Here is a 23,875-nt window from a genome sequence, read left to right on the forward strand (position 1 = left end):
TTAAATCAGTTTTTGTTTTTTAAAGAACTTATTTGAACATTGCATTCAAACAAATCCTCCGTAACAAAAAAGTCACTTCGAGGGTCAAACTGCATTAGATGATGCAAGTGGGGGTGACGTGGGCCGCGAGTTTGAGACCCCTGATTTAGACATTTTATCAGGTTACATTTGAGTCCTCCTCACTCCCACAGTGGGGGCTGCTGGGAAAATGGTTAGTTTCTTTAAAGCCAGACAAAAGTGAAGAGACCTCCAAAAAGCCACAGACCTTTCAGGTGTTTTTATTCATTTCACTTTGACATCAGTACAGAGACACATATGCTTTTTGTCCTTCCCTCCACACCAGCCTTCCCAAAGCTTCACAAACTGGAACCAAAGTCAGCCAATACAGAACAGCTGATGTTAGTGAACAACACCTACATATCAGTAAAGCAGAAAGCCATTGACAAAAAACCAAAAAAATCAAAGTCAGACACACTCTGGTCAGATCGTGAGTCGAACGTAACACTCAAAAGGTGTTGTGCATCTGGAAGCTAGTTCTCTTTGTTTCATAGCAATACTGGTGGGACGACTGACAGCCTGAGGTCAGCTGGGTGAATATTAAAGGGTCAGGATGAGCTTTCCAGAGAAGTTAAATAAAAACGGGGGAATCAAAGATGCTGACAAAATAAAAGTTACAAATGTTTCCTTAAAAAGTAGCAACGGCTTCATTTTCATTAATAAGCAGATGTGAAATAGAACTAAAACATTTCGTTTTAATGTAGAAATCTAACATCTAATAAATCTAATCTGAATGACAAGACAACTTTAAAATAAGTTTCAATATGCAACGTCTTCACATTCAAATGTAGAAAGAGGGTGCATAACAACAGTATCTATGTGAGATCTAAAGTGTGATTAGCTCAAACACATGCCGTGCCCTCTGCACCCGGAGCAGCTGGACACAGGCCGGCCGGCCCGGGTCAGCAGCACGAGGGCAGCTGACCTGGGCCGGCCGGCAGGCTAACAGGGAGTTACACCTGTGGATGTCTCGCTCGCCCACAGTGCGAACAAGACACCGGCACATGCAGAAGGAGTCAACACACAGAGGACATGCATGGGGAGCGGTGAGCACACGAGGCAGGGGCGGCCTCTCGCCGCCGGCCGTTGGGTACGTTCAGGAGATGAGCAGACTTGCACGACGAAGCAACACTAACACACACACTATGTCTCATTTCCATCCACATATTCATCCCTTAAATTAATACGGAGATTAAGCAGTAGTGCCGACACAGGAGATCAAAAACACCATAACAACAATCACGAGTATTCATATTAAACCAAAGTCAGGATCAAGAATATGATACAGCCTATAGAAAGACTCCAGCTTACACCTGCGCTTCACGGCAGTCAAAGAAAAACAAGATGACACACAGAGCTCTGTAGTAACCCGCCCCATCTCCTCCAGCAACACTACATTCAAAACGCACTCGCCTGTTTGTACAAACCCACACCTATGCTCTAAACTCGCAGCCGATGCATCGCACGAGTGAGATTTCCCAAACAATATTAATAAGACCTTTTTAAAATGCACCAAAGCTAAAGCAACTCTGTTTAATAGACATTTAATAAAGTCGAGTTACAAACTAAAACACATGACAATGCTGGAAGATTCAAACATTTGACACTTTGTCATTTTGAAACTCAACAAAACAATCGTCTGCAAAGTTAGCCGGGACGTTAGAGTTAAGGGTTGTGGCACAGCTCCGAGTGTGTGCTGCTTAACCTAGTTCATAATCAGGGATTCATGTCTCGGGAGGCTTCTGACAGACCTCCACGTTAAACTTATGAAGCTCAAAAACACTTAACATAACTCTTACATTGCTACTGTCAAGCTAGTAGGGAGATCAAGCAGCTAATGTATAATTAATACCAATAGCAGTAATAAGTGAGAAGAAGAATCAAAATTTACACGTGAACGTGAGAACTCAACACTCTGGAGTACGGGACTTTCCTTTAGAACGCGAGGCTAACGTGCTCGAACACAGAAACCTACATCTGATCAGAAGGTGAACTAGACCAAATTATCACAGCTGGCTCAGAGTTCCCATCCTTTTTATTTCAACCTGCTCATGAAAAAATAAAGTTCAGTGCATTTCAGAAACTACTTACATAGACAAGTGTCTGTACGGTGAATGGAAACTTGTTACCACCCAAAAGGATGCCGACTTTTTACTTGGAGACAACGTTGCCATCTACCTTCAGGCAAACATGCGGCTCAAGTACAGACATTTGCTATTTTGTGACATCAGCTGCCATCGTACACCCTCTGCTCGCTGCACGAGACAAAACCAGGTCATAGATTCAGTCTAGTTCACTCGATCCCGTCTCCGTCCCCCCGCGGCACGTCCACAGCCAGGCGGGGTACGTCGTGCCGTTACGCCACTTCCTCGCTTGCTATGTGCTTCCTGTCTGCACAGGCACAGTTCTCCTCTAATGCTTGCAAGTTAAGCTGCACAGTAGTTGATTATTGAGTAGCTCAGAGATTTTCTATCTAGGAAGTTTCAGTGTAGTAGGGTGCTGATGGTGGACGGTGTGGGGAGGAGGAGTTAGACCGGGGAGTCGGATAAGGGAGGGAAGATATGGTGATGGACATGAAGATGATGGGGACGTGGTGCTTGGTTTGGGGCTGGGGGATCATTCAGTTTTGCTGCGCTTCACAGCTCCTGGGAGTTTCTCTTGTAGCCTGCGGGAGAGAAAGCACCACAGGAGTGAAATCCAACAACCTGGACACTGAACGAAGACGAAAGACACGTTTCTGCAACACTTACTTGGCAATAGTAGTGTTGACTTGAGTACGTGCCAGGTCGATATACTGATCAATCTGAGTCTGGAACAACAAATGAGAGCAGATGTTACCACCTCAGAGGAAGACAAAGTAAGGAAAACCCTTTGGAGCGCATCGAGCTTCTCTGTGTGCAGTCGTCGTCCACGTTTTCAAAAACTCTTTACTAAAAACAAAACGGAATCAAATTCATTGCATCAAATAACCTGCTGCAGTCACCCAGTGTAAAGTGCAGTCAGTCTCCTGTTAGTGGGGTAACTGGTCAATCTAAATGGGTCTGTCTCTGTGTGTTAGCCCTGCGTCTCGTGGGACAGGCTCCAGCCCCCCTGCAACCCTCAAAAAACGGATAGAGAATGGATGGAGTCTGGGGTCGGGCGACTGGACGAATGTATCGACTATCGCCGACAGGCTGAGCCCATCGCCGATCGTTTTTACAAGGGTGATTTATTTATTTCCTTATTTGCTCATGAGTAAGTTTGCTAATAATGGAGCTAATAGAAGCAGTCAGCAGAAAAAATAAAAAAATCTCTCATCTGCGAGCACATGCCCCTCCTCAGAGTGCGCCCAAATGCTCGTCGATGGAGCTGCAGAAGCTGCTGGTAGCCTAGCATGCTCAGGTTTACCTCTAAGATCTGGTTTAAAGCCAAAGAAATCCCAAATTGGTGACTTTTTATTTCTTTTAGTGCCGTCAGCGTTAACGCGCCGTCATCACGACTAACGCGATTAAAGATTAACCATCTGGAGCGCAGACTGAGTCTAAATCCCTGAAATTTCGGCAGTTTGTCCAAAGTTTGTTCGTTCTGCGCTCCAGATGTGTCGAACGCGTGAACATTTTAATCGGGTTAATCGTTAACGCTGACAGCCCGAATGTTTCGGGAAATTAGTTCGTCCGTGTTTGGACTTTTTCTGTGTTGTAAACGCCCAAATCAGTCCATGCACGATTACATGGCTCCGCCCATCACAAAGTCTGCGCATGCGTGGATATGTCACCTGTTGGACTGACGAGTGTCGGTTGGAAAATTGTTACCTATCGCCCGACCCTAATGGGCTCTCCTTTTACACATAACAGTCATTTCAGGAAAGAACAGTGGATGACAAAGACATTCAGGGACCGTGTCACTGACAGCAACCACACTGGTTAATTTTAAACTATTGTGAGCCATAAACTGGGACCAGTACAGATGATGGTGCCTGCCATTCCTGGCAGTCCGTGACTACAATCCCCTCAGTGAGCCAATGACTTCATGTTGTCAGGGCCTCAAAGCCTTCAGTGTGTGATGAGACTGCACTCACTGCTGACGGCCATGTTTACACCGCTGAGCTGATCAGGAAGCCTGAGACTCACCTTGTTCTTCTCGTAGACGGGAGGCACCGTGAAGAGCAGGACGTCGGCTGGAGAACAGAGAGAAACACGTTAGCCGACAGCAGATCCTGCAGAGCAAGTGCAAAGCTTGGAGTCGCTCTTTGACCCCAGAGCAACACAACCACCTGACCGACATGAGAACGCAGCACGGCGTGCATGAACAGTGAGCGGTTCAAAGCTTACCCAGGATGAGGATGGTGATTCCATTAAAGACGGCGCCTACGTAGGTCAGCAGCCACATGACCACAGCCAGCTGCGAGAAAAACAAAGAGCAACTCAGAGAGCTCAAGATCAACAACAAGCAGCGCTTACACACGAATGACATCTGCTCAGTGTGACGCCACTCATCCTCCTTAAATCCTTAGTCGTGTAGGGAGCGCTTGATTTGCGTTCTCCTGGCTGAGTGTTCGTTTTCAAACTGTTTAATTGTGTTTATTTAACAGTGGAAAAACCAAAGTCATGGCCGAGATTAAAAGCTGATTAATTGTCCAGTCCTGACACAAACGAGCAGATGCTGTTTCCTCCCTAAAGAACAGCGTCGCTGTCGTTGGGGATGGGTTTTGATTAAAATCGATTTTAGCTTGAATCACGTGATATCGATTCATTGAAATCCTGAATCGATTTTTTAATTTACATTTAATTTGCCCCAAATGCCAGAATCTCAGGTAAAGCTCACGAAATTTCAACAACCACCAAACAGCTGAAACAGGAAATGAGAGCAGGTACACGGACTCTGACGTAAACACAAAGAGCCGACCCGTCAGACACAATATGTACTGATAGTGGCAAAATGTCCCCGATTCAAATCGAAATCGATTCTAGAAATCAGTGACGATACGCAGCCCAAGTCCAAACAAGCACTCTTACTCTGACAGCTGCTCTCTGTGGAGGCATTCTAGCTTGATATTGAATTTCCAACATTTAAAGAGCTCGGAAAAAAGGCGACTGGACTTCTTTGAGCTTCTTGAAGACGTCTCACGTCTCATCCTGGAGTTCAGAATCGCCACCACGTTACCTCCAAGTCAGAGTCTTCTCCAAACTAATCAACGTGCCTTTGTGCAGATTTAAAATACGATCTGCCCCACACATAATTCAGGTTCATCTGGTGACTGAGCTCTGATCAATAAAACAATCAAATCACAGCCGTTAGTAAATCATTTTTAGGAATTCCCAGTCAGGAAATCAGAGGACCGGATGGATCTAGAGGCAGATCTGTCTGCGCTTCCCTGCAGCTGGATAAGGAGTACTGATGTGGGACACAGTCATAACACGGTCATAAATCCTGGGGTTATTCTGAGGATGGAGATGCGATCCAACCGTGACCTGGTTTGAAGTTAACATTGCACCAACAAAGCAAAGGCTGCAGCAGGCGAGCAGGGAGAGATCGGGGCTGGTGCTGCGCGACAGGAAGAGGAAACCGCCACCGACTGACACAAGCTCAGAGCTGCTCACCTTTAGGGAGTCCACAAGGTCTTCAACCAAGAAAAGGTGGCTCATCTGCTTCAGAGCTCGGTTGATGTAGGTCAGACTTGCATCCACGTGTTTGCGGAAAGACTCTGGAGCGATGCTGACATCCTTATCTATCAGTGCTCTGTGGAGGGACGGAGGAAAAGAGGCTGAGCACAAAGGATAAAACCAGTCGCACTAAAACACTCACATAAAATAAAACAAAGACAAATAAAAAAAACAAAAACACGCCTTTCTAATATTTAAATGCAACATATTCCAGAGTTTGGGAGCCACAACTGAAAAAGCTTGTTCTCTAAGTTTCAGGCTAGTTTGTGGGACAACCAAAAGCAGCTGGTCGGCTGATCCAAGGACCTGCGAGGAACGTAAGGACGAAATTCCTCAGAAAGGTGTGGAGGAGAACGACCGACTTCTAACATGAACAAAATATATATCAGCACAATTGATTTGATTTCACCAAACGAAAAATTTTCAGCAGCCCGCACCTACAGCTTCACCGACTTTCTATCCAAGATAAAGGTGGGAATCAGATTCCACATGACAGCAGATCATCACAATAATCCCCTTTGATAGGACTGGGTTAGGTAGGGCAGTATTACATCATCATATATTGAAATGTATCACTTCTTTTAAACTGTGATTTATGTCTTCAAGGTTCAACTTTATTCAGTAAAACAGATAAAACAACGTTTTTGCTGTCCAGCACACCAACCCTGCCTGACTGGGTCATGGTGGCAGCAGTTAACTGTGACAAGCAGAGAAATCTCCCATCTGCGGCCGTCTTACTTGAACGGGTGCCCCTCATTGGACTTCTGCACAGCCTGGACCACAGACTTGTAGATGCGGAAGGTGATGGTGACGCAGAGCAGAGCCAGCAGCAGGTAGGAGACCACGCTGATGATGCTGAAGGCTGCGAGCGACAGCAGCATCAGCAAGGACAGGCCGAACGCCACGCCCGACTTCTTGGGGTCTCGCCAGTGAATCAGATCCTTAGCTGCAGAGAGAAGACGGGACTAATGTGAACATTTCCAAACATACATTTGACTCCAGCCCTTAACTCCTGCAAACTCCTGCAGCTTTAATCCACCTTTAACCCTTCTAAGCCTACAGGCGTCTCCGCAGTCCCATTCACATATCTATTTTTAAATCCCGGTAGATTTGCAACCAAATAAGCGAGAGCAATATTTTTGTTCTTTGCATGAGAAAACGGACGAGTTACACTTACATTTCCTGAATTCAACCAGGTGGTGGCTTCCTTCCACTAATGCCTTTGCAAAACTTGTGTAAAAAAACAAACAACAAAAACATAATCCAGAAACACGTTTGCTGATCTGTCAGCTATTCATAGCGCTTCCATGTTGGAATAAACGCCATCGCATCGTCAGCAGGAGCTATCGCATGTCCGCCATTATCTGCAAAAACCGTTTTTCCCTCCTGCAGGGCCTTTCACTGGTGCTACTGGTGCTACTGGAAGTCGTTCCTGGGACACTTGGATCTTAAGCTGCACTGTTGGAAATGGTTGATTTTCATGCATAAGCTGTTTTTTTGCAAATTGTGCTCAATAAGATCCATTTTCATTTTTGCTGGAGTTTATAAAAATGAGTCTGATACCAAAAAATCTGCAGAGGTTTGAGCCTGAAACTGTTTCACACTGTAAAACTGATTTTTGCTGAAGGCGTAATAACAAATAAAAGTACTGATACGGGAGCCATAGGATCAATTTGAAACTCCCACGCGGCCTCATTTTCGAGTTATCGCATTCACAAACGTGGGCGTCAACACCGCCCGACCGCTGCAGTTTTCACAACTGTATTGTATTGGTCCATTTATAGCAGTAGGAGTGTTGTTTCAGGGACCAAAGGTAACACGGCCTCTGTTACAGGTCATAAACATAAAAACATGCCAGCTGCCACAGAGAGACAACAGGAGGGTGGTCTGGTAAACACAGGTCAGATGATTCAGGCATGAAGTCAGAGCTGCTCTGGTTCTCTTTGTAGACGAGTCAGTTATCTACAAAGAGACGGTCGTTTTCAGGCACTCGCAGCACATCAGCTGTGACTGGCTGATTTCAGGGGAAATGAAGCCATTTTCCTTCAAGAACACATTCTGTGAGTGGGATCAGATAAAACCTGAGTGTTCACCATCAGTCTCCTCGGGCATCTGCAGCCCACAGTAACTGAATAACTTCGGACACACGTTTCATGTTTGTATGCACGTGCAGACGTAACAGCCGCAGTTACATAACGGCGGGATGGGTTGGCACACTGGAAACTGACTTCCTTACAGTGTATTGGGAAAAAAGGGGGCAGTTAAAAAAGCCTTCTGCGGTGCAGAAACCACATGGGCTTATGCCACGGGGACAGTTCAAGCCTCAGTGCTCCAGCAGCTTTAATTGGAGCAACTGTTATATAGGCCTCTCTCACTCGCTCACACAAGCAGTGAAAAGCAGCTACACATCGTTTTGTTTTAAACAGGACACCAACTAGACACTTGCAACAGCGGCGTTACCCTCAGCCAACTAGCAGACTCGCCCAGGGTATCACGTTCAACATCCTACGTCACTGCTCTTGAGTTCATGAGATTTTCAGAAAGCTTGACCTCTGACGTTCAAGTCGAGGACAATGAGACCCAAAGATGTCAGACTTTTAGTAGATGCACCTATCTGAAGCCGAGTCGCTATAACCTGTGGCAGCTGACATGCAGAGCTGCAGCCATCACCTCACATTATATGGACAATAGACTGGAGTGGGGATGGAGCAGCACGCTGGAGATGCTGGGACGCTTGTTGGAGCAACAAGCAGCGATCTCTGCAGCTCTGCTCTCACCTGAAGTGAGGAGAAGTGATCTCTATACTCTTACAGAGGCTGATGGAGAACATACAGCAAAAGCTCTGAAGCCACTGCAGGCAGCCAGCTGCTTTGCACTACAGCATTTGAATATGAATGCCGAACATTTCCTTCCAGTAGCAACAGAAATATGTCAACTTCTCTGGTTTGAGTTTGATATTATTTTGTAAATAAATGCATTCTTAAATAGGATTTTTCATCTTTCAACAGCAAGAGACTGATGGTGACAGAGCTGAGGAAACTGCCTGTCCCTTGGTCCCGATGAAATGCATGATGCATCTCCAATTAAGAGGTCAAATGACTGCATTAATGGTTCTCCTTGGGCCAGCCTTCTCACCACAACATCACAGCATCACAGGAAACGCCAACTCAGCAGGCAAAGGAAGAAGTCAACAGTTGCAACCGAGTTAAGGCTGTTTCATTGATCTGGAGGAGCGACCATGCAGGGAGTGTCCTCCTTTGGCTCGCCGAGCAAAGCAGCATCTCTGCATCCCTGGTGAGGCTGTTCGATATAACGATATATGGATATGAAAACTTCTATCGTTTCATTTTACGCTATCATTTGTTTCATGGTGTCGCAAAATAAACTGTTTACTGCAATATTTTTCATGGTTCTGATGGTCACTGTAGTGTACTTTAATTTCTTAAAGTTCTTTCTCTTATACTTAAGATATCAGGACAGACAAGCGCCTGTTTATTTTCCACATAAACCTTTCACAATAGAGCTGAAGATCCTGTTGAGATTTTTCAAAATAAGAGATTCACAGGATTTACAGAAAATGTAAATGTTTGTGATATATATCGTTGTCATGACGATAAATGTCTTCTATCAGGATATGAGATTTTGGTCATATCGCAGAGCCCTAATCTCTGGGACCAGTTTAATTCTGAACCATTTTTTCCCAGCTACTGGTGACATTGTTACTGGGAACTGCCTGAATCCACAACATGTAGACCAGCTTCTCTTCTCGCAGAGAAATCCCCCGTCTCTTCACCCCTGCCCTCACTCACAGGAGTTTGTTGCACCAACAAAGAGATACAACGGGCAAAAAAAGACACGTAGATATATATAAATAGATAAGTTTCTTCAAATGCAGTCAGATTATCTTCCATTAGCCCCTGAACTGCCCACTCGTCTATGTTGCAGTTAGGTTGTTTTTGGTATATGCGGAGGTGTGACATGACACTATAGATTCAATATGAATCTTGTGATATTCATTCAATACTTCAATGGGAACATGAGCATATAAACCTGCCTCAGCTAACAAACAATCACCAGTCTCATCGCCCATCGACACAACTTTATTGTCGTGCACGACAGAACACACCAGCACAATTGTGAACAACTGCTCAGAGTGTCGAACGCAGTAAACCAACGCTCACACAAGGCGTCCCATCATAACAAAGACACTGTATAATTCATGGAGTGCCTTCACCTTCAGTAAGACTAAACAGCACGTCAGGACAATGAGGATGCTGGGCGTCAGCGATTATATTACTCTTACTGATTTAAGCAACTCTGCCTCAAATGCATCTTTAATAACATCCACATGAGTTCAAACACACACGTTGCTTTTGGCATTTAACACTTAATTTTCATTCTAAATAAGTTGAGTAAGAAAAAAAGCGAGGAACACCTTTGCTCTACTTCTCAGCAACATTCAGACACAAGCTTCAAATTTCGTTGGAAAGTTTGCTGGAACAGATGAATCCATTTAAAGAGGAAACAAAGTGAAATGGGTTCATTTCCATCTAAGATAAGATAAAACTTTATTAATCCCTCGGGTGGGTTCCTCTGGGAAATTCGGTAATCAGCTTGTAACTAAACGGTTTATGCTCATCTTTTTTATGTACATTAGTGTTAGGCACGTTAAAAAGGATCTATATCCATGTACAGAAGATATTTTGGGTTTGCATGAGGATCAGGGCAGCAGCTATCGATTATTTTAGTGATGGATTAATCTATTAATTATTCCATTGATTGACGTAATCTGATAAGAAATACTCTTGCCTTATTAATGAGCAATAATAAATATTTAAAAGAGAAAAAATAAAGGTCTGCGAATTGGTTTCCAAAATTCCCATCAGCATGACATCAGATACACACACTGACACAAACCCAGCCAAGAATATCCCACTTAATAACCTCGCAGAGCAGCACTAAAATAGCACAAGCTCGTGGGGGGAGGGGGCGGCAAAACAGAGCTTCATTTCAAAGCTCATTAATAATACAGTTAGCAAACATTTACAAAAATGTCCACTGAGAGCAGAGAGCGAGGCTCATAGCAGCTTTAAAGTCACACTAAAGTTTCTTTACGTGTGTGGCTGCACACTCTACTGGGTTTCTAATTTCAAGAACACCAGCACAGACACAGCAGTGTGTGTGCGCGCACATATAATATCTTCCCATCTGGTGACCACCTCATGAACAGTACAGACTGTCTGTCAGAATCAGGCCAAAGCTCATTTTAAGTAGCTCAAACTCCAGTGACTCTGTAAACAAACTGAATTCTACAACAGAGCTCGAGCCTGTAAGTGGTTTGGAACGACAACGACAACACAACCCCCCCAAAAACAAAAAATCCAGCTAAAAACGTAAAAATATAAAAAAATGATTTTTCCCCTTCAAAGTTTGTTAGGACAAAAAGAAGATAACAGACGAACATGCTTGTACTCAGTATGGATTGATGAGTGTCGAGTGTTAACGAGTGCCTGGACACTCTGTGCTAACAATCAGATATGCAGCTAGCCATTTTAAGTGGAGGCAGTTTTTAGCAGCGTTGATTGTTGATATGATTGTTGGGTTTTTCTCTGTATGTATTATTGTAGGGTCTACCTTACGATATAAAGCACCTTCAGACGACTGCTGCTGTGATTTGCTGCTGTATAAATAAAACTGACTTGATTACACTTCTCAGTAATTCTTAGATGCCACTGAACTCTGACAACCAACTCAGCTCAAGTAAAGGATGGCTCTAAACACCAACTACTCCTTTCACTCCAAGCACAATCATGTAGACAGAAATTTCATTCAGCTGCAAAATCCACTGTTATGTTGAACATGATATCAGTGGCTTGCTAAGTTTAAACCCCCCCAACACTGTCTGTATTGCTTTTGAGGTTTTTCACTTACAAAAAAGAAAAAAAACAAACAAATCTCAGCCTTTTTATCTTAGACTGTGCAGTGTGTCACGTCCTGTGACATGTAGCTGTCACTTATCACCCAGAATCAAGCATAAATAACTTAGATCATGCTTACTCTTTTTCTCCTCGCTGTAAGTGAGAAGTAAGAAGCTAAGCATGATCTGTTTTTTTTTTTTTAGTTATTTATGTTCTCTTAATATAAATCTTTGCTTCTTGGTGATAAGTTTCAGCTACGTGTCACAGGACATGACACACTGCACAGTCCAAGATAAGAAGGCTGAGAGGGCCAAAAAGCTGACGATAAACAACAACAGGAATCCTTTTGCTACACAGGCAGTTATAAGTTGCTCCAGCTAAGGAGCGTGCGTGAGGTTAGCAGGCTTGCTGCCCAGAAGAAAGAGATGTTACCTGATAAGTGGGTTAGTATTGCTGTCAAGACATGCTCAGCAAGATGATAGGCCTCGGCCACCAATTCATCGATAGCTTCTACCTCTTTGGAATATTTGCTGTCATAAGCACGGACGTGCTGGGAACATGGAGGATTAGTTACTGATGCTAAGGAAGACTGCTGTACAGATGCAGCGCTGAGGTCAGTTTGGTCTCGGGCTGAAGCCTTGGTATGGGTTTTCACCGCCTCCTCCTCCTGACTGCTGCAAAGCTCTTTGAGAGCACTGATAGTTAGTTGTTCTTGTTCAAGATCCAGCACCACGGTTGGCGGTAACTGGGAAGGATGCAAACTGGTTTTGTTGAGCTCGCTCTTTCCGTGAACACCTTGATGCACGCTGTCGGGATATTCTTCATCTTGCCTCGATTTGAGACATTCCCGCATGAATTCCACAAAACTGTCTGTACGTTCGGAGATGGAGCTCTCATTCTGTGCACCATCTGCAACAACGTCATTGCTCATTTTCTGATTGGACTCTTGCTCGCTGAAGCTCCTTTGTGCCTCGCTTTGGAAAGAGGAGTAAGGATTTGGGGGGTATTCTTGTAGAGATGGCTGATCAGCTTGCTCTGGGGAAGCTTCATCTTTCAGTGAAGCGATATCACCCAAACTTCGCCTGTCCTCGGTAACATCGGTTTGTGCAGAGCATGCATTCGGCGTATCAGGGTCAGTTGGGGAAGGATCAGAAAGAAACCGCTCCTTAGCATTGCTCAGCTCTTTATGGTCAATGTCGTACAAGGGAGAAGATGCATCATAATCATAATCAAATGATTGTCTGTCATATATATCATCCTGCATAAAGGTGGTTTTAGAAAGAGGAACAGTCTCTATGAAAGTCTCTTTTGTGGGCATATTACCCTTCTCATACAATTTGGGCAGTGTGTGCTCCTGAGCTTCGTCTGACCACTCATCATCATTGTCTGGAAAGTCCACTTCTGCATTTGTGAGTGTGAACTGGGAAGGTTCTTCATTCATTTTACTTGGAGGAATCTGTGATTCATCAGCTTGTGCTTGGGAGATGCCCGATGCAGTGTCCCTTGGAGCAGGGGGTTTGGGTAGGGTCTCCGACTTGGCTGCAGATTCCCGATTGTCTATTTCTGGAGAAGTTGCAACGATGTTGCGTTTGGGCGAGTACTCGGCATCAGAATCCACAGGTGAGGATGGAGGCGAGTAGCCTTCCATGAACTCAGTTTCCAGGGGACGCGTTTTGGGTAGTTCGGTTTTAGTGTCTTCAGGTTGTGAATGTGAGGTTTCTGGGCTCTCGCTGGCTGGGGGATTTTCAATTTCATAATCCACATCTTCCGCTTCAGGTTCCATTTCCATCTCCTCCTCACTGTAATTTGGTTCATCCGTCTCAATAACATTGATTGTTGGAACCTGCATTAATTTCCTCTCCGACCTTGGTGGAGGAGTCTCCTTTTCTGCAGGGGGAACATTCGAAGATGCAGGTGTAGCGGTGGGATCTTTCGAAAGTTGTGGCTCAAAAGATGGATGGGGGGCAGAAGCAGGAGCACCCGCCTCGTCTTCAATAACAGTGTCATCCGACTCTCCTGAGCTGTCTGCTTCACTTGGCTCTGGGGGCTCTGGATCGCGGGTCAGGGAGGCCTTCTCTTCATCTGAAGCATTCTGCTTTGCCTCTGGACATGGAGTGCCAAAGCCTGCAGGAGGTGATGCAATCACTGAGTCAAGATTTGAAGGAGGCTGGTCATCCGATTTGTCCTGCTGATCCCACATGTACGCTGTTGGCAAAAAGTTAAAATCAAACTCTTCCTCAACGTTTGGTTGCTTCTTTGCATTATCAAAGTCATCTTTCACTGAGGGAGCTTCCACGGGAGAATCCATAAAAGCATCAGGGACACTCGTAAAGGAAGTAGGTATAACAACCCGAGTCCCCTTGTCCTTGGATTCAACACTGTTGGTGCCTTCAGTTAAATCTACAGAAGTTAAGTCTGGTACAGGTGGCAAATGAGCCTTCATCCACTCTTCTGTTTCTTCAAACTCGTTTACTTGTCTCAAATCTCCAAGAACTTCAAAGGGGGATCCTGGTGATTCCTGCTCAGAAGAACCTCCCATTTTCTGAATAGTTGGTGTAATTTTTTCATTTGGAGACATCCGATTCTCAATAGGGGATTTTGAGCTGTCAGTAGGAGACTTCTCATGGTGGCGGTCCCTGAAAAGAGAGAAACCTCCATCGCTTCTAAAATCAGATTGCTGCTTCTTGGCAGCGAGAGCCTCCAGGGCCTTTATTCGCTCAGAAACAGGGGATGTCTTTATTGGTGAATCCGGCGGTGCGTCCGGTGGTCCTGCTTCACCTCCATAATTACCAAGGGAAAATGAACCAGGTTTGGAAGGAAAGCGAAGAGATGTCGCTACACCTTCGCAGGACTTGTCAGATCCCAAAACCACTCTTTTGTCTGGAATGTCGTGTATGGGGAATGACAGCCAAGAGGGAAAAAGGAGGTGAGGTCATAAACGTCACACACTAAACACACGTGCAGTTTAATATCGTTCAGCAAGGCCTTAATGCGACAGCTTAAGCATTCATGCACTGCATCATGGAAATGAATGGCATATTGATACTATGGATGATATCCAAGCTTTTCCATGCTGCTCATAAGTTTAACGAGTACTTAGTATGGAAATGGAATTATCAGCATGATCAAAAAAGGCAACAGAAGAAAATAAAAATGTTACCAGTACATCATGTGTGGACAGGGTGATGATGCATGTTCACTGCAGTGTGTATAACAAATGTGACTTGTTTCACACTTGCAGACTTTAGCACAATTTCTTTTTGAACAATATACATTTGCTTGTGCACCTTGAAAACGCTGATTTGGTAGCAGTTCCACTGAGATATAATCTGCTAAAGATATTCATTGTTGCCATTTCCAAACTCGACCCCTGATTTCATCTCAATTAATCTGTGGTTGTGTCCAAGGGTATACAAGAGATTTCTCCCGCCATTTACAACTGAAACCCCCCTCTGATTTCTCTCAGACACACACACACACACACACACACACACACACACACACACACACACACACACACACACACACACACACACACACACACACACACACACACACACACACACACACACAATATAATTTTTTTTGCTAATACTAGCCACTCCATACGACGCAACAGTGACTAACGTTACCTTTACTTAGAGCGCAGAATTAAAAAGCTAAAGTAACAGGGGATGAACACAACCATTTCCAAAACCAGGCATAACAATACGCCTAGCTAACAAGCAATATAGCACTTACCTTTCAAAAAACAAAACAAAACTGCATTCTTTCAAAAACAACAAGTGAGTTCACCTCAAACAGTCAAGCACTGGAACTAAGAAGAAGCAATCAAACCACTACTCAAAGCTGTTTGTCCCTACTATGGAAACTCAGGAAACTAGGAACATGGCAGCATTAATATTTGTGTAGGAATTTGGGGCAAAAAAAACAAAAAAACTTAAATGAGGCAAAGCTGGTTTAAAATTCAGATTTGTTCAGCTTCTTTACCTCTTATGTGGATGAACACTGTTAAACAATGGGCTAAATATTAAATATTAATTGTTTGACAGAGGTACAGGTGGCGCAAGTCAATAGAAGAAGAAGAACCCCAAACAAACTAGGGCTGTTCGATATAACGACATATATCGGATGACGATATGAAAACATTTATCGTTTATTTCGTGGTGTCGCAAAATAAACTGTTTACGACAATATTTTTTCATCGTTTTGATGGTCACTGTAGGATTTTTTTAAAGTTCTCGCTTTCTCTTATATTTAATATAACCACACTGCGGACGGACAAGCCCCTGTTTTTACGTGTTGTCGTTAGCAATAATGACGGTAAAACCATCACGTGACTCTGCCGTCCGCTTGTTTATTTTCCACATAAACCTTTCACAATAAAGCTGAAGATCCTGTTGAGATTTTTCAAAATAAACCGAATCACGTGAAATAGTATGCAGAGTGTTTACGGAGAAGCTAAAAAGAGCTGCCAGGTGCAAAAAAATAAACCTTAGAGTCAAACGTTAGAACAGGCTTTTCCTCGCAGCACGTCGTGTATAAATACTCAAAGACAATTGCGGCCATTTCAACTTGTGTAACACTCGACTCCAGGCACACGACGCTCAGCTGGAAACACTTTACCCAAGTTAAGTTGCCCAAGATTCACCGAATTTACAGAAAATGTAAATTTTTTGTGATATATATCGTTGTCGGGACGATTAATGTCTTATATTGGGATTTTGGTCATATCGCACAGCCCTAACACAAACAAAAACACACTACCAGTAAACACTGGTTACATCCCTTAACCCAGGCTCTGAGTACAGAACCAACTCTGAACCAGGAAAGACGTCCTGTGTCTGACTCATATCCAAGACGTGCAGGCCAGCAACAGAAACACTTTACACTGGCAGCCCAATTACTAATACTCATCACTAAAGGTGAATAAAGTTAAACAGTGAACTTATAGGAAAAGTTCAGAACAGACTTTTATAATGAATTCAAGCCTTCATTACAACTTTTAATACAAATTTCATTAAAAAAAGCAAGAAGATAAAAACAGTCATAATTGCCTTTTAGTTCTCGAGTTATTTTCTACATAATTAACACTGGCTCGTCGTTAGCTCGCGATTATGTAACGTGCTTATACAAATATGTGAAGAGTTAGATAATACTGTTGCCCTTGAGCAGTAAATTGGGCCACTGAAGCACTTTCTATTCTCTTGGAGTGTTGAAGGCTCTCTCACTGCGGCTGCAGTAACCCTGTGCCCTCGGCAATCCTCCAGGCTACAAAGATGAGTCATTTTCAGTCCCCATGGTGACAAGTACCTGGCACATATTTTAAGAAATGAACATCAGCCCAGTATAACCAGTGCACAGCAACATCCAAATTCTCATGACCAAGGCTTTACTTTGTAATTTGACATTGATCAGTCTTTTCAATTTACTCCAAACTTACATTTTCTTCTACTTTTTGGGGAGCTGTCAGCACCCCTCCCTCCCTGCTCTCTGTATAAGAGTTTTCCAGCCATACTCAGCTGACTGCTCCACTGTGTCTTTGGTAGAGCTGCCACCTCCCCTGCACCACAATACAATGCTTTGTTCAAACCAGGCCACATGAATGCACTTTCCATCTTTCCAACAACGTTACGGAAGCTTTGGACTTGTAAACAAATCCCAAAACACATATTAGTGCTCGGGTTCCTTGTTAGGACGTTCGTGCTTCGATTCAAAGGTAGCTTTAAGAACTTGTTTAGTTACAACTGTCACCATATTTGCATATTAATAATCCCCATGTGCCATCGTGTGGCATCTTACAAATGGGGAATGAGTAGCCTTCTGCTTCGTGCAATCTGCTGTTACACTAATGGAGAGTTGAGTGGAGCTGTTGTGTAGCCACAGAATGGAAAAGACTATGAACTGGCCCAGAGTGACTCCATATTTTCATTTGGTTGCAGCGCTGTGTCTGAATATCTGTGAGCTCCAGTGGGTGACCCCACACCTGTCTGCTGGTGGACCTTGCCACTGTGCTAGTGCACCTGAGCTTTCACTCACAGGTGTTTCTTTTAGGTTGGCAGTCTGATGGTCTATGTTAGCATCATTATAGTCTGTGTATGAGCTCACTACAGTATAAATTATTTACATTTTCACTCATTTTTCATTACATTTGCCTTATTAGAGACGATATAAAAATCCTGGTTTTCTAAATGTCTTTCATCTACTTAACACGCTCTTATTCAACTATATTCTCACTGATCCCTCAAATACTTGTTGCCATTTACAACAACAGAGGTGCCACATAAATAGTCTTCCAGGACTCAGCTGTTATTTGTGGCAGCTGATAAAACAGCAAAAAGACCCAAGACTGAGTTTTACTCCTGTTTATGCTTACTGAACTTGTACTTGGATTTGGGTCCAAAATTGATTAAAATTCTGCAAAAACAGCTAAAAAGTGTGAAGTTTGTATCTTTGCTGAGAAGCCAGTGAGTCCGAGTGCAGATTCCACAGGGTGTGGTCATAGTCGGTCAAACCTCAGGGCGGCTGCTTGTGTGTTGTATTGGTGCAGCTCATGTTATCACTCACGCTACCCCTTATCTAGGCTTGTCTAACAAACAAGTAAAGAATGCTGGCGGTGATAGAAACAACAGTTCAAAAAGAATCAGAAAGCGAAGAAGCTAAATTGGGGGGTTAAGGAAAAATGTACCTACTTGTTTTGCATAAGCAATGATGTGAGACATGCACAAAGCCTATAGAGCCGTAAGTAGGTAGTGGGATGGAGGGTGAATGAGCTACAGGCAATGGCAGACCCAGGCCACTGGGCGGTCGATGATATCTCCAGTGCCACTCATCCTCCAGTACACAATAGCTTCTAGGACTGAAACTGGGAAGGGGAATTCAGATACTAGGGCAGCAGGAAGGTAGAATCATTCCCCTGAGACACCAACCTCATCCTTTTTTAGATTTCTGGTCCTTTATGCACAATGTGAACTTGAACTTCTCTGCCTTCCTAAAATAAGGTGGCAATCTCGGGATTATCTTGAACCTACAGTGAGCGATGCTGACCTAAATAATGCCTGCTAGCAGGCAGCAAAGACTGAGATGGATCACACTGCTAGCAGCTGCAGACAGAGGCTTTTATGAGCAACACTCTTAGTGTACAATTCTGGGCAAGAAGAAGCAGCAGTGAGTTCTCACATGGCCCAAGGAAGGCTTTGAGAGTGCCAGTGACTCGTGGCAAGAGACGTTATTTTAACTCTACAGTATGACTATGTGAACAAGAGCTGTTGCGGCTCAGATTATGGCAATGGATAGGTGTGTCTAAGGAGCCTGAAAAGAAAATCAATCAATCAGTCAATAGTCCTTGAAAACAAGGGGAGCTTTGCTGACTGGTCAGCTTAGAATAACTGCAGCAGCCTAAAGGAATGCTGAAAACAGACTGAGGTCTGCAGGAGGGGCGGGGTAAGAGCAGGTTAGGGCCACAGCCACCTATGCTGTTTCTTTGCAGGCGAGCTGTTTTTACTGGGCTCTTATTTGGCAGGAGAGGGGCACTAGAAAGAGGCATGAGGCAGAACTGCACAGCAGCAGGGCAGCAAGAAAGTACAGGGCAGAGGGAGAGAGAGCAGGCGAGCAATCGAAGAGAACCATACACTTGCCTTGAGGAGACTGAATGAGAGATACAGGCGAAGAGGAAAGAAAGGAATCTGAAAAAATAAAGAGGACAGAAGAATAATCATCGTAGAAGAAGACAAACATCTCCATCCACCGTCCTCACTCAAAAGAAAAGTTAACTTATCCAGCCTTAACAACTCTACACATGTACTACTTCACATAAGGACCAGAACAAACCAGTGCTTACAGGTGGCCATCGTTTCATTCAAACTTACAAAAACTTTAACACATGCACTTATATTTGCTACGCAGGAAAAAAATCAAGACAATGTACTCAACAAGCAGACAAAAGCACTCGAAGAGACAGAAGCTTCACACACAAACATTTAATTTACACAGTCATTGCTCCACAGCTCTGTCCAGTACCCATCTCCACATACTTTGGACTGCAGCTTGGTTTGGGCTACAACCTAAACAGCACACGTTCCATTTCTACTTCACCGATACAAACAAAGGTAACATAACCAACGCTGTGGGAGTGTTAGCCATTCTTCTGAACTGTAGATGGTCCATCGGTCAGAAACTGGTCTTTATGGTGTGAATTCAGTTTTTGTTGCATTTACGCCACAACATTTACTTTGTGGTTGGACGATTCTATCAGTCATTGGTACGATAGAACGATTGGATTATTCGTACCCCTGGTACACAAAGGGAGCTCCACATAAGATTTCCAATCAAGTGTGTAAAAACTTGACTAGCTTGGACAGCGCTCCATCTGCAACAACCTCCAACAAGACCAGAATGTAAAGCGGGCCTGCACTAAGCTTTGCATGTGACTAAATGCCACCAACCAGCTTACAGAATCTACCTAAAGTAAAAATGCTGTGGTCCACTCGCTCTTAGTCAACCCCAACTTCATATCTTCCACTGTGAACTAGGGGTGGGGGAAAAAATCGATACTGTGTAGTATCGTGATATTTTGTTTGCTAATAATGTATCGATACAGGGACAGCAGAAATCGATATTTTGTTACAAAAAAGGTTTTTGTGCTCTGACTTCAGAGCACGTTGATCCTTTTTCTGAGCAAGAATCCTGACATTCCTTCACTGTCCAAATGTGTTTAACTTTTTTATGGCAGCAATAAACATGACAGTTTACTTATTTTAATTTAAGACATGTTTTATTTTAATTCAGTTTAAAACTTTTTTATTTAATGTAAATTTATATTTTGTTTTAATTTACTTTCAAATTCTTCAGTTGCTGAAGGGGCTGCATATTTTTCATAAATTGCTTAGTTCAGAATAGCTATAATTGTACCAGATGGTTGCATTCAGTTAAGTTGGACTAGACTGTAATACAAACCGTTCAGTTTGTCAACAATAAAACTGACTGAAATCAGAGAAAGACTGAGTGCGAGACTTTGATATTAGATAAAATGAATATTGATAAAGTTTACCTTTATGTACAGAATCTGAATATTGCAAAATATTTTTAAAAATTGCAATAATATCGTATCGTGCGTTAAGTATCGTGATAATATCGTATCGTGGGATATATGGTGATTCCCACCTCTACTGTGAACGCTGCCTTTCACGGTAAAGTGGAAGCCAATAGGAGCTCATGCTTCACTCTTCCTTGTCATCAATCAAAATTGGACGACTACTTGAATTGTGGGAAAGGAACTTTCGCTGCGTAAAGATGAGGTGTGGCGTTTGCTTTTGTTTCAGCTCAACTGAAGGTGGTACAGGTGGGGCAGGTTAGGGTTGGTGTGGTGCAACATTCCTTCTCTCAGATTCATATTACTGTTACCCTTTCAAAACACCACACCTCTGGTCTTTAACGAGACTGCAAGAACTAAATGGTAAGTGGACTGGTTCTTACATAGTGCTTTTCTACTCTACCTGAGCACTCAGTGCCTTTTCTAATACTCAAACATTCATACCAATGGTTGCATTGACAGGAGAGGAGCCTGGGGTTAGTATGTTGCCCGAGGATATTTGGCATGCAGACTGGGAACAGCCAGGGATCGAACCGCCAACCTTAAAAGTGCTGCAGGCACTCCAAGCCAAGCTAAATCCATATGAACCACTGATGCAAGTTTATGTTTTTCAATAGCTTCATTCATATCTGCTTGCATACAACAAATCAACACCTACAAATCTGCACATACATCAGGTCACAAATTGTGAGATGCGTAAAAATGAGGGGTTTTCTTTGAAAAAGTGTGGAAATACAACAAGAACAACACTTTACATATGAAAGAGGATGGCAGGAACAAGAGACCGTGTTGCCTTTTACCTGAAACAGCTGCTTGTTTACCGTTTTTGTCCCCCTGCATAAACGTTAGCTGAGAAATCCAGTTAAAAGGTGAAAAACAAACTACGAGCTAAAGGAGGCCATACAGCTCAGAGCTAAGGTGAACTCCAGAGTTAGAGATAACTCTCTGTGGATCTGTAGCCACAAATGACTCCTTAAAATAGAAAGTAGTCATTAGTGCAGCTTTAACCAATGTCTTATTGCAGAAATCATGGATCTGGAACAGAGTGCCTATACGACGAGGCTCCATGCAATCACAATAAGCATCCAGATACCACAGACCGGCATGGGAAAAAATGGACTCTAGCTTCTTAGTTTAGGGCCTGAATGGAAGTGAAGGGAGGCTCTACTGCCATGCCTGCAATTCCTGCTCGAGCTATCTTGTACTGTCCACCCCTGAGGGCTATCTGATTGCCTCTGTGACCCTCAGCAGGGACTGGAGAGAGGAGGGTCAGCTTGGCAAAGAAGGAAGAGAGCCAGCGAGGGGGATGGGGGCTGAAAGAACTCACTGTTCTTTCAAGCTTCGATTGTGTGCTTCACTTTTAACTGCTCAGTGGTGAACCGTTCTCACAAGAAATCATAAACCAAGTCATATAGAAGGTTCTGGCTGTAGGTAGCGCATCACTAACTCCTGGATACTGTCAACTGCAGTAGCTGCAGTCTGCATTAGAGCAAAGCAGAGAAGGGAAAACAGACTGATGGGGGTTAAACATTCACTACTAACGAATGTTTGTTTGTGCACATGATGCAATATGAAGAATGCACACAGTAGAGGATTTTAACCATCAAATTATGAGCTGATGATTATGAGCGCTGCATAAATTCACCACAAACTGCAGCGATACTCTGATGGATTCCAAAGCCAACTCGTCCTGTAAATATGATGCAACATAGTTTGAGAAATGAGGTCCCCATTTCAAAGTGTGCCACTTCCTTTGTGACTACAGCCAATCACCACTGTGGAACTCAAGTGTAATGGGCTGAGCAACAGATAGAAGCTGGGCAGGCCAGGACATCTGCTCGCGCTGACATCCACAGACTCAAAATCCTGAGACAATTACCAGGAAAAATGCTGCCAACAATTCTCTAAAAAGCAAAAAAAGAGAGATCCTGAAAAGAAAAAAATCCCCAAAAACTACAATAATAATTTTCTCTTGTCAATACAACTCTAGCATAACGCATGTAATAACTGGGCCTTAAGCACAGGGAAAGATGCAGTGTGCTGATGCTGTTTTGAAGCAGAATCATAGGAGAATTTTCCAACATTATTCAGGAATAAGTCATGTTCATGGACTCGTCTCAAAATCTAATCTTTGACACCAAAAGCACCACATCATCTGCAAAAAGCAGGCACGCGATCCTGACGCCACTAAAGTAGAGGCCTCAGACACTTGCCTACACTTACAAATTCTGTGAATTATGAACAGAATCAATAACGACTTTGACTTATTGCTGACAAGGTGGACCGAGCTCTTGCTGCGGTTATACAGGGACTGAATGGCTCATAGCAACAGGCCAGATACTCGAGTAGCACCTCCCACAGGATCCCCCAAAAGGATGCTGTCGAATCTCTCCTCCAAGTTTTAAAACACATTTGTCTGGGCGAACTCCCCCACGCAGCGATGGGAACTGATGAGAAGTTAGCAATTCAGATTCCATTATCGACTCTCATTGGCTCCACTTTGAACGTCACCACCATCTCTAAGCAACATATCAAAGACATTACATTCATGCAAATTAATTACATGCCGAGTGGACTTTTTTGCATGCTGTGGGTATTTCCCATCTTTGTTGTGATCATTGCTGAGGTCGTTACTCAAAAAATTGATTGCACGTATTACACAGAACACTTTTCTTAAATGTAATGAGGTCCGTTACTTAATTACTCCCAGGAGAAAGACATTCGTTACACTACTTGTTAAGTTACTTTCATGTTACTCTGTAAAATGATCTGAAACGCGCAGTCTCATAATTACCAATTAACAGCATAAACTTGAGGCTACAGTCCCACACACCAACATAAATCCCTATCCTAATGAGGACACACATATCTTCCTCTTAGTATTTAGCAGAAACATGAGCAGGTAGAAACGGAGGCTGCAGCCTGGCTGCTCGTCGGTTTGTTACCTGTTGAAGTTCAGGTGCTTGCAAAGAGCCAACGTTGTGTTAACAAGTATACTGCAGTCGTTTGCAGTCTTCACTTTACCGCCGCGCTCTCATCCTTTTGTGCAATAAAAATAAAAGTAATGTCCATGCTGTAGACTGCCCCACTATTATTCTCCTCCGACACACGACCTGAAATCAGCTGATTGTAGCAGGAGTGCAAGTATAGATAAGCGGGATCGATCG

The 23,875-nt window shown here is 43.5% G+C and overlaps 1 protein-coding gene and 1 long non-coding RNA gene across 2 annotated transcripts; one reads left to right on the plus strand and one right to left on the minus strand.

Annotated features, from left to right (window-relative positions):
- Nucleotides 1–262: 262 nt before the first annotated feature.
- Nucleotides 263–1,574, plus strand: LOC145425353 (uncharacterized). The gene is made up of 2 exons (XR_013906020.1): nt 263–952; nt 999–1,574. It is a non-coding gene; the product is annotated as an uncharacterized LOC145425353 (long non-coding RNA).
- A 500-nt stretch (nt 1,575–2,074) lies between these two features.
- Nucleotides 2,075–14,627, minus strand: rtn3 (reticulon 3). The gene is made up of 7 exons (XM_026161119.2): nt 12,050–14,627; nt 6,438–6,645; nt 5,637–5,775; nt 4,368–4,437; nt 4,167–4,213; nt 2,808–2,866; nt 2,075–2,722 (listed from the first exon to the last, which is right to left on the minus strand). The coding sequence occupies exons 1-7, from the start codon at nt 14,193–14,195 to the stop codon at nt 2,674–2,676; spliced, it is 2,718 nt and encodes a 905-aa protein (XP_026016904.2). The 5' UTR covers nt 14,196–14,627; the 3' UTR covers nt 2,075–2,673.
- Between the last annotated feature and the right edge of the window lie 9,248 nt (nt 14,628–23,875).

The sequence above is a fragment of the Astatotilapia calliptera genome, chromosome 3 (genome assembly GCF_964374335.1).
Source record: "Astatotilapia calliptera chromosome 3, fAstCal68.1, whole genome shotgun sequence".
Classification (NCBI taxonomy): Eukaryota; Metazoa; Chordata; class Actinopteri; order Cichliformes; family Cichlidae; genus Astatotilapia; species Astatotilapia calliptera.

Excerpts from the sequence above, each read along its gene's own strand:
- rtn3 (XM_026161119.2), bottom strand. The coding sequence starts at position 14,195 with ATGTCTCCAAATGAAAAAATTACACCAACTATTCAGAAAATGGGAGGT. Across the intron at positions 4,438-5,636 it reads ACCTTGTGGACTCCCTAAAG|CTGGCTGTGGTCATGTGGCT; the intron begins GTGAGCAGCTCT and ends TTTTTCTCGCAG. Across the intron at positions 4,214-4,367 it reads AATCACCATCCTCATCCTGG|CCGACGTCCTGCTCTTCACG; the intron begins GTAAGCTTTGAA and ends TCTGTTCTCCAG.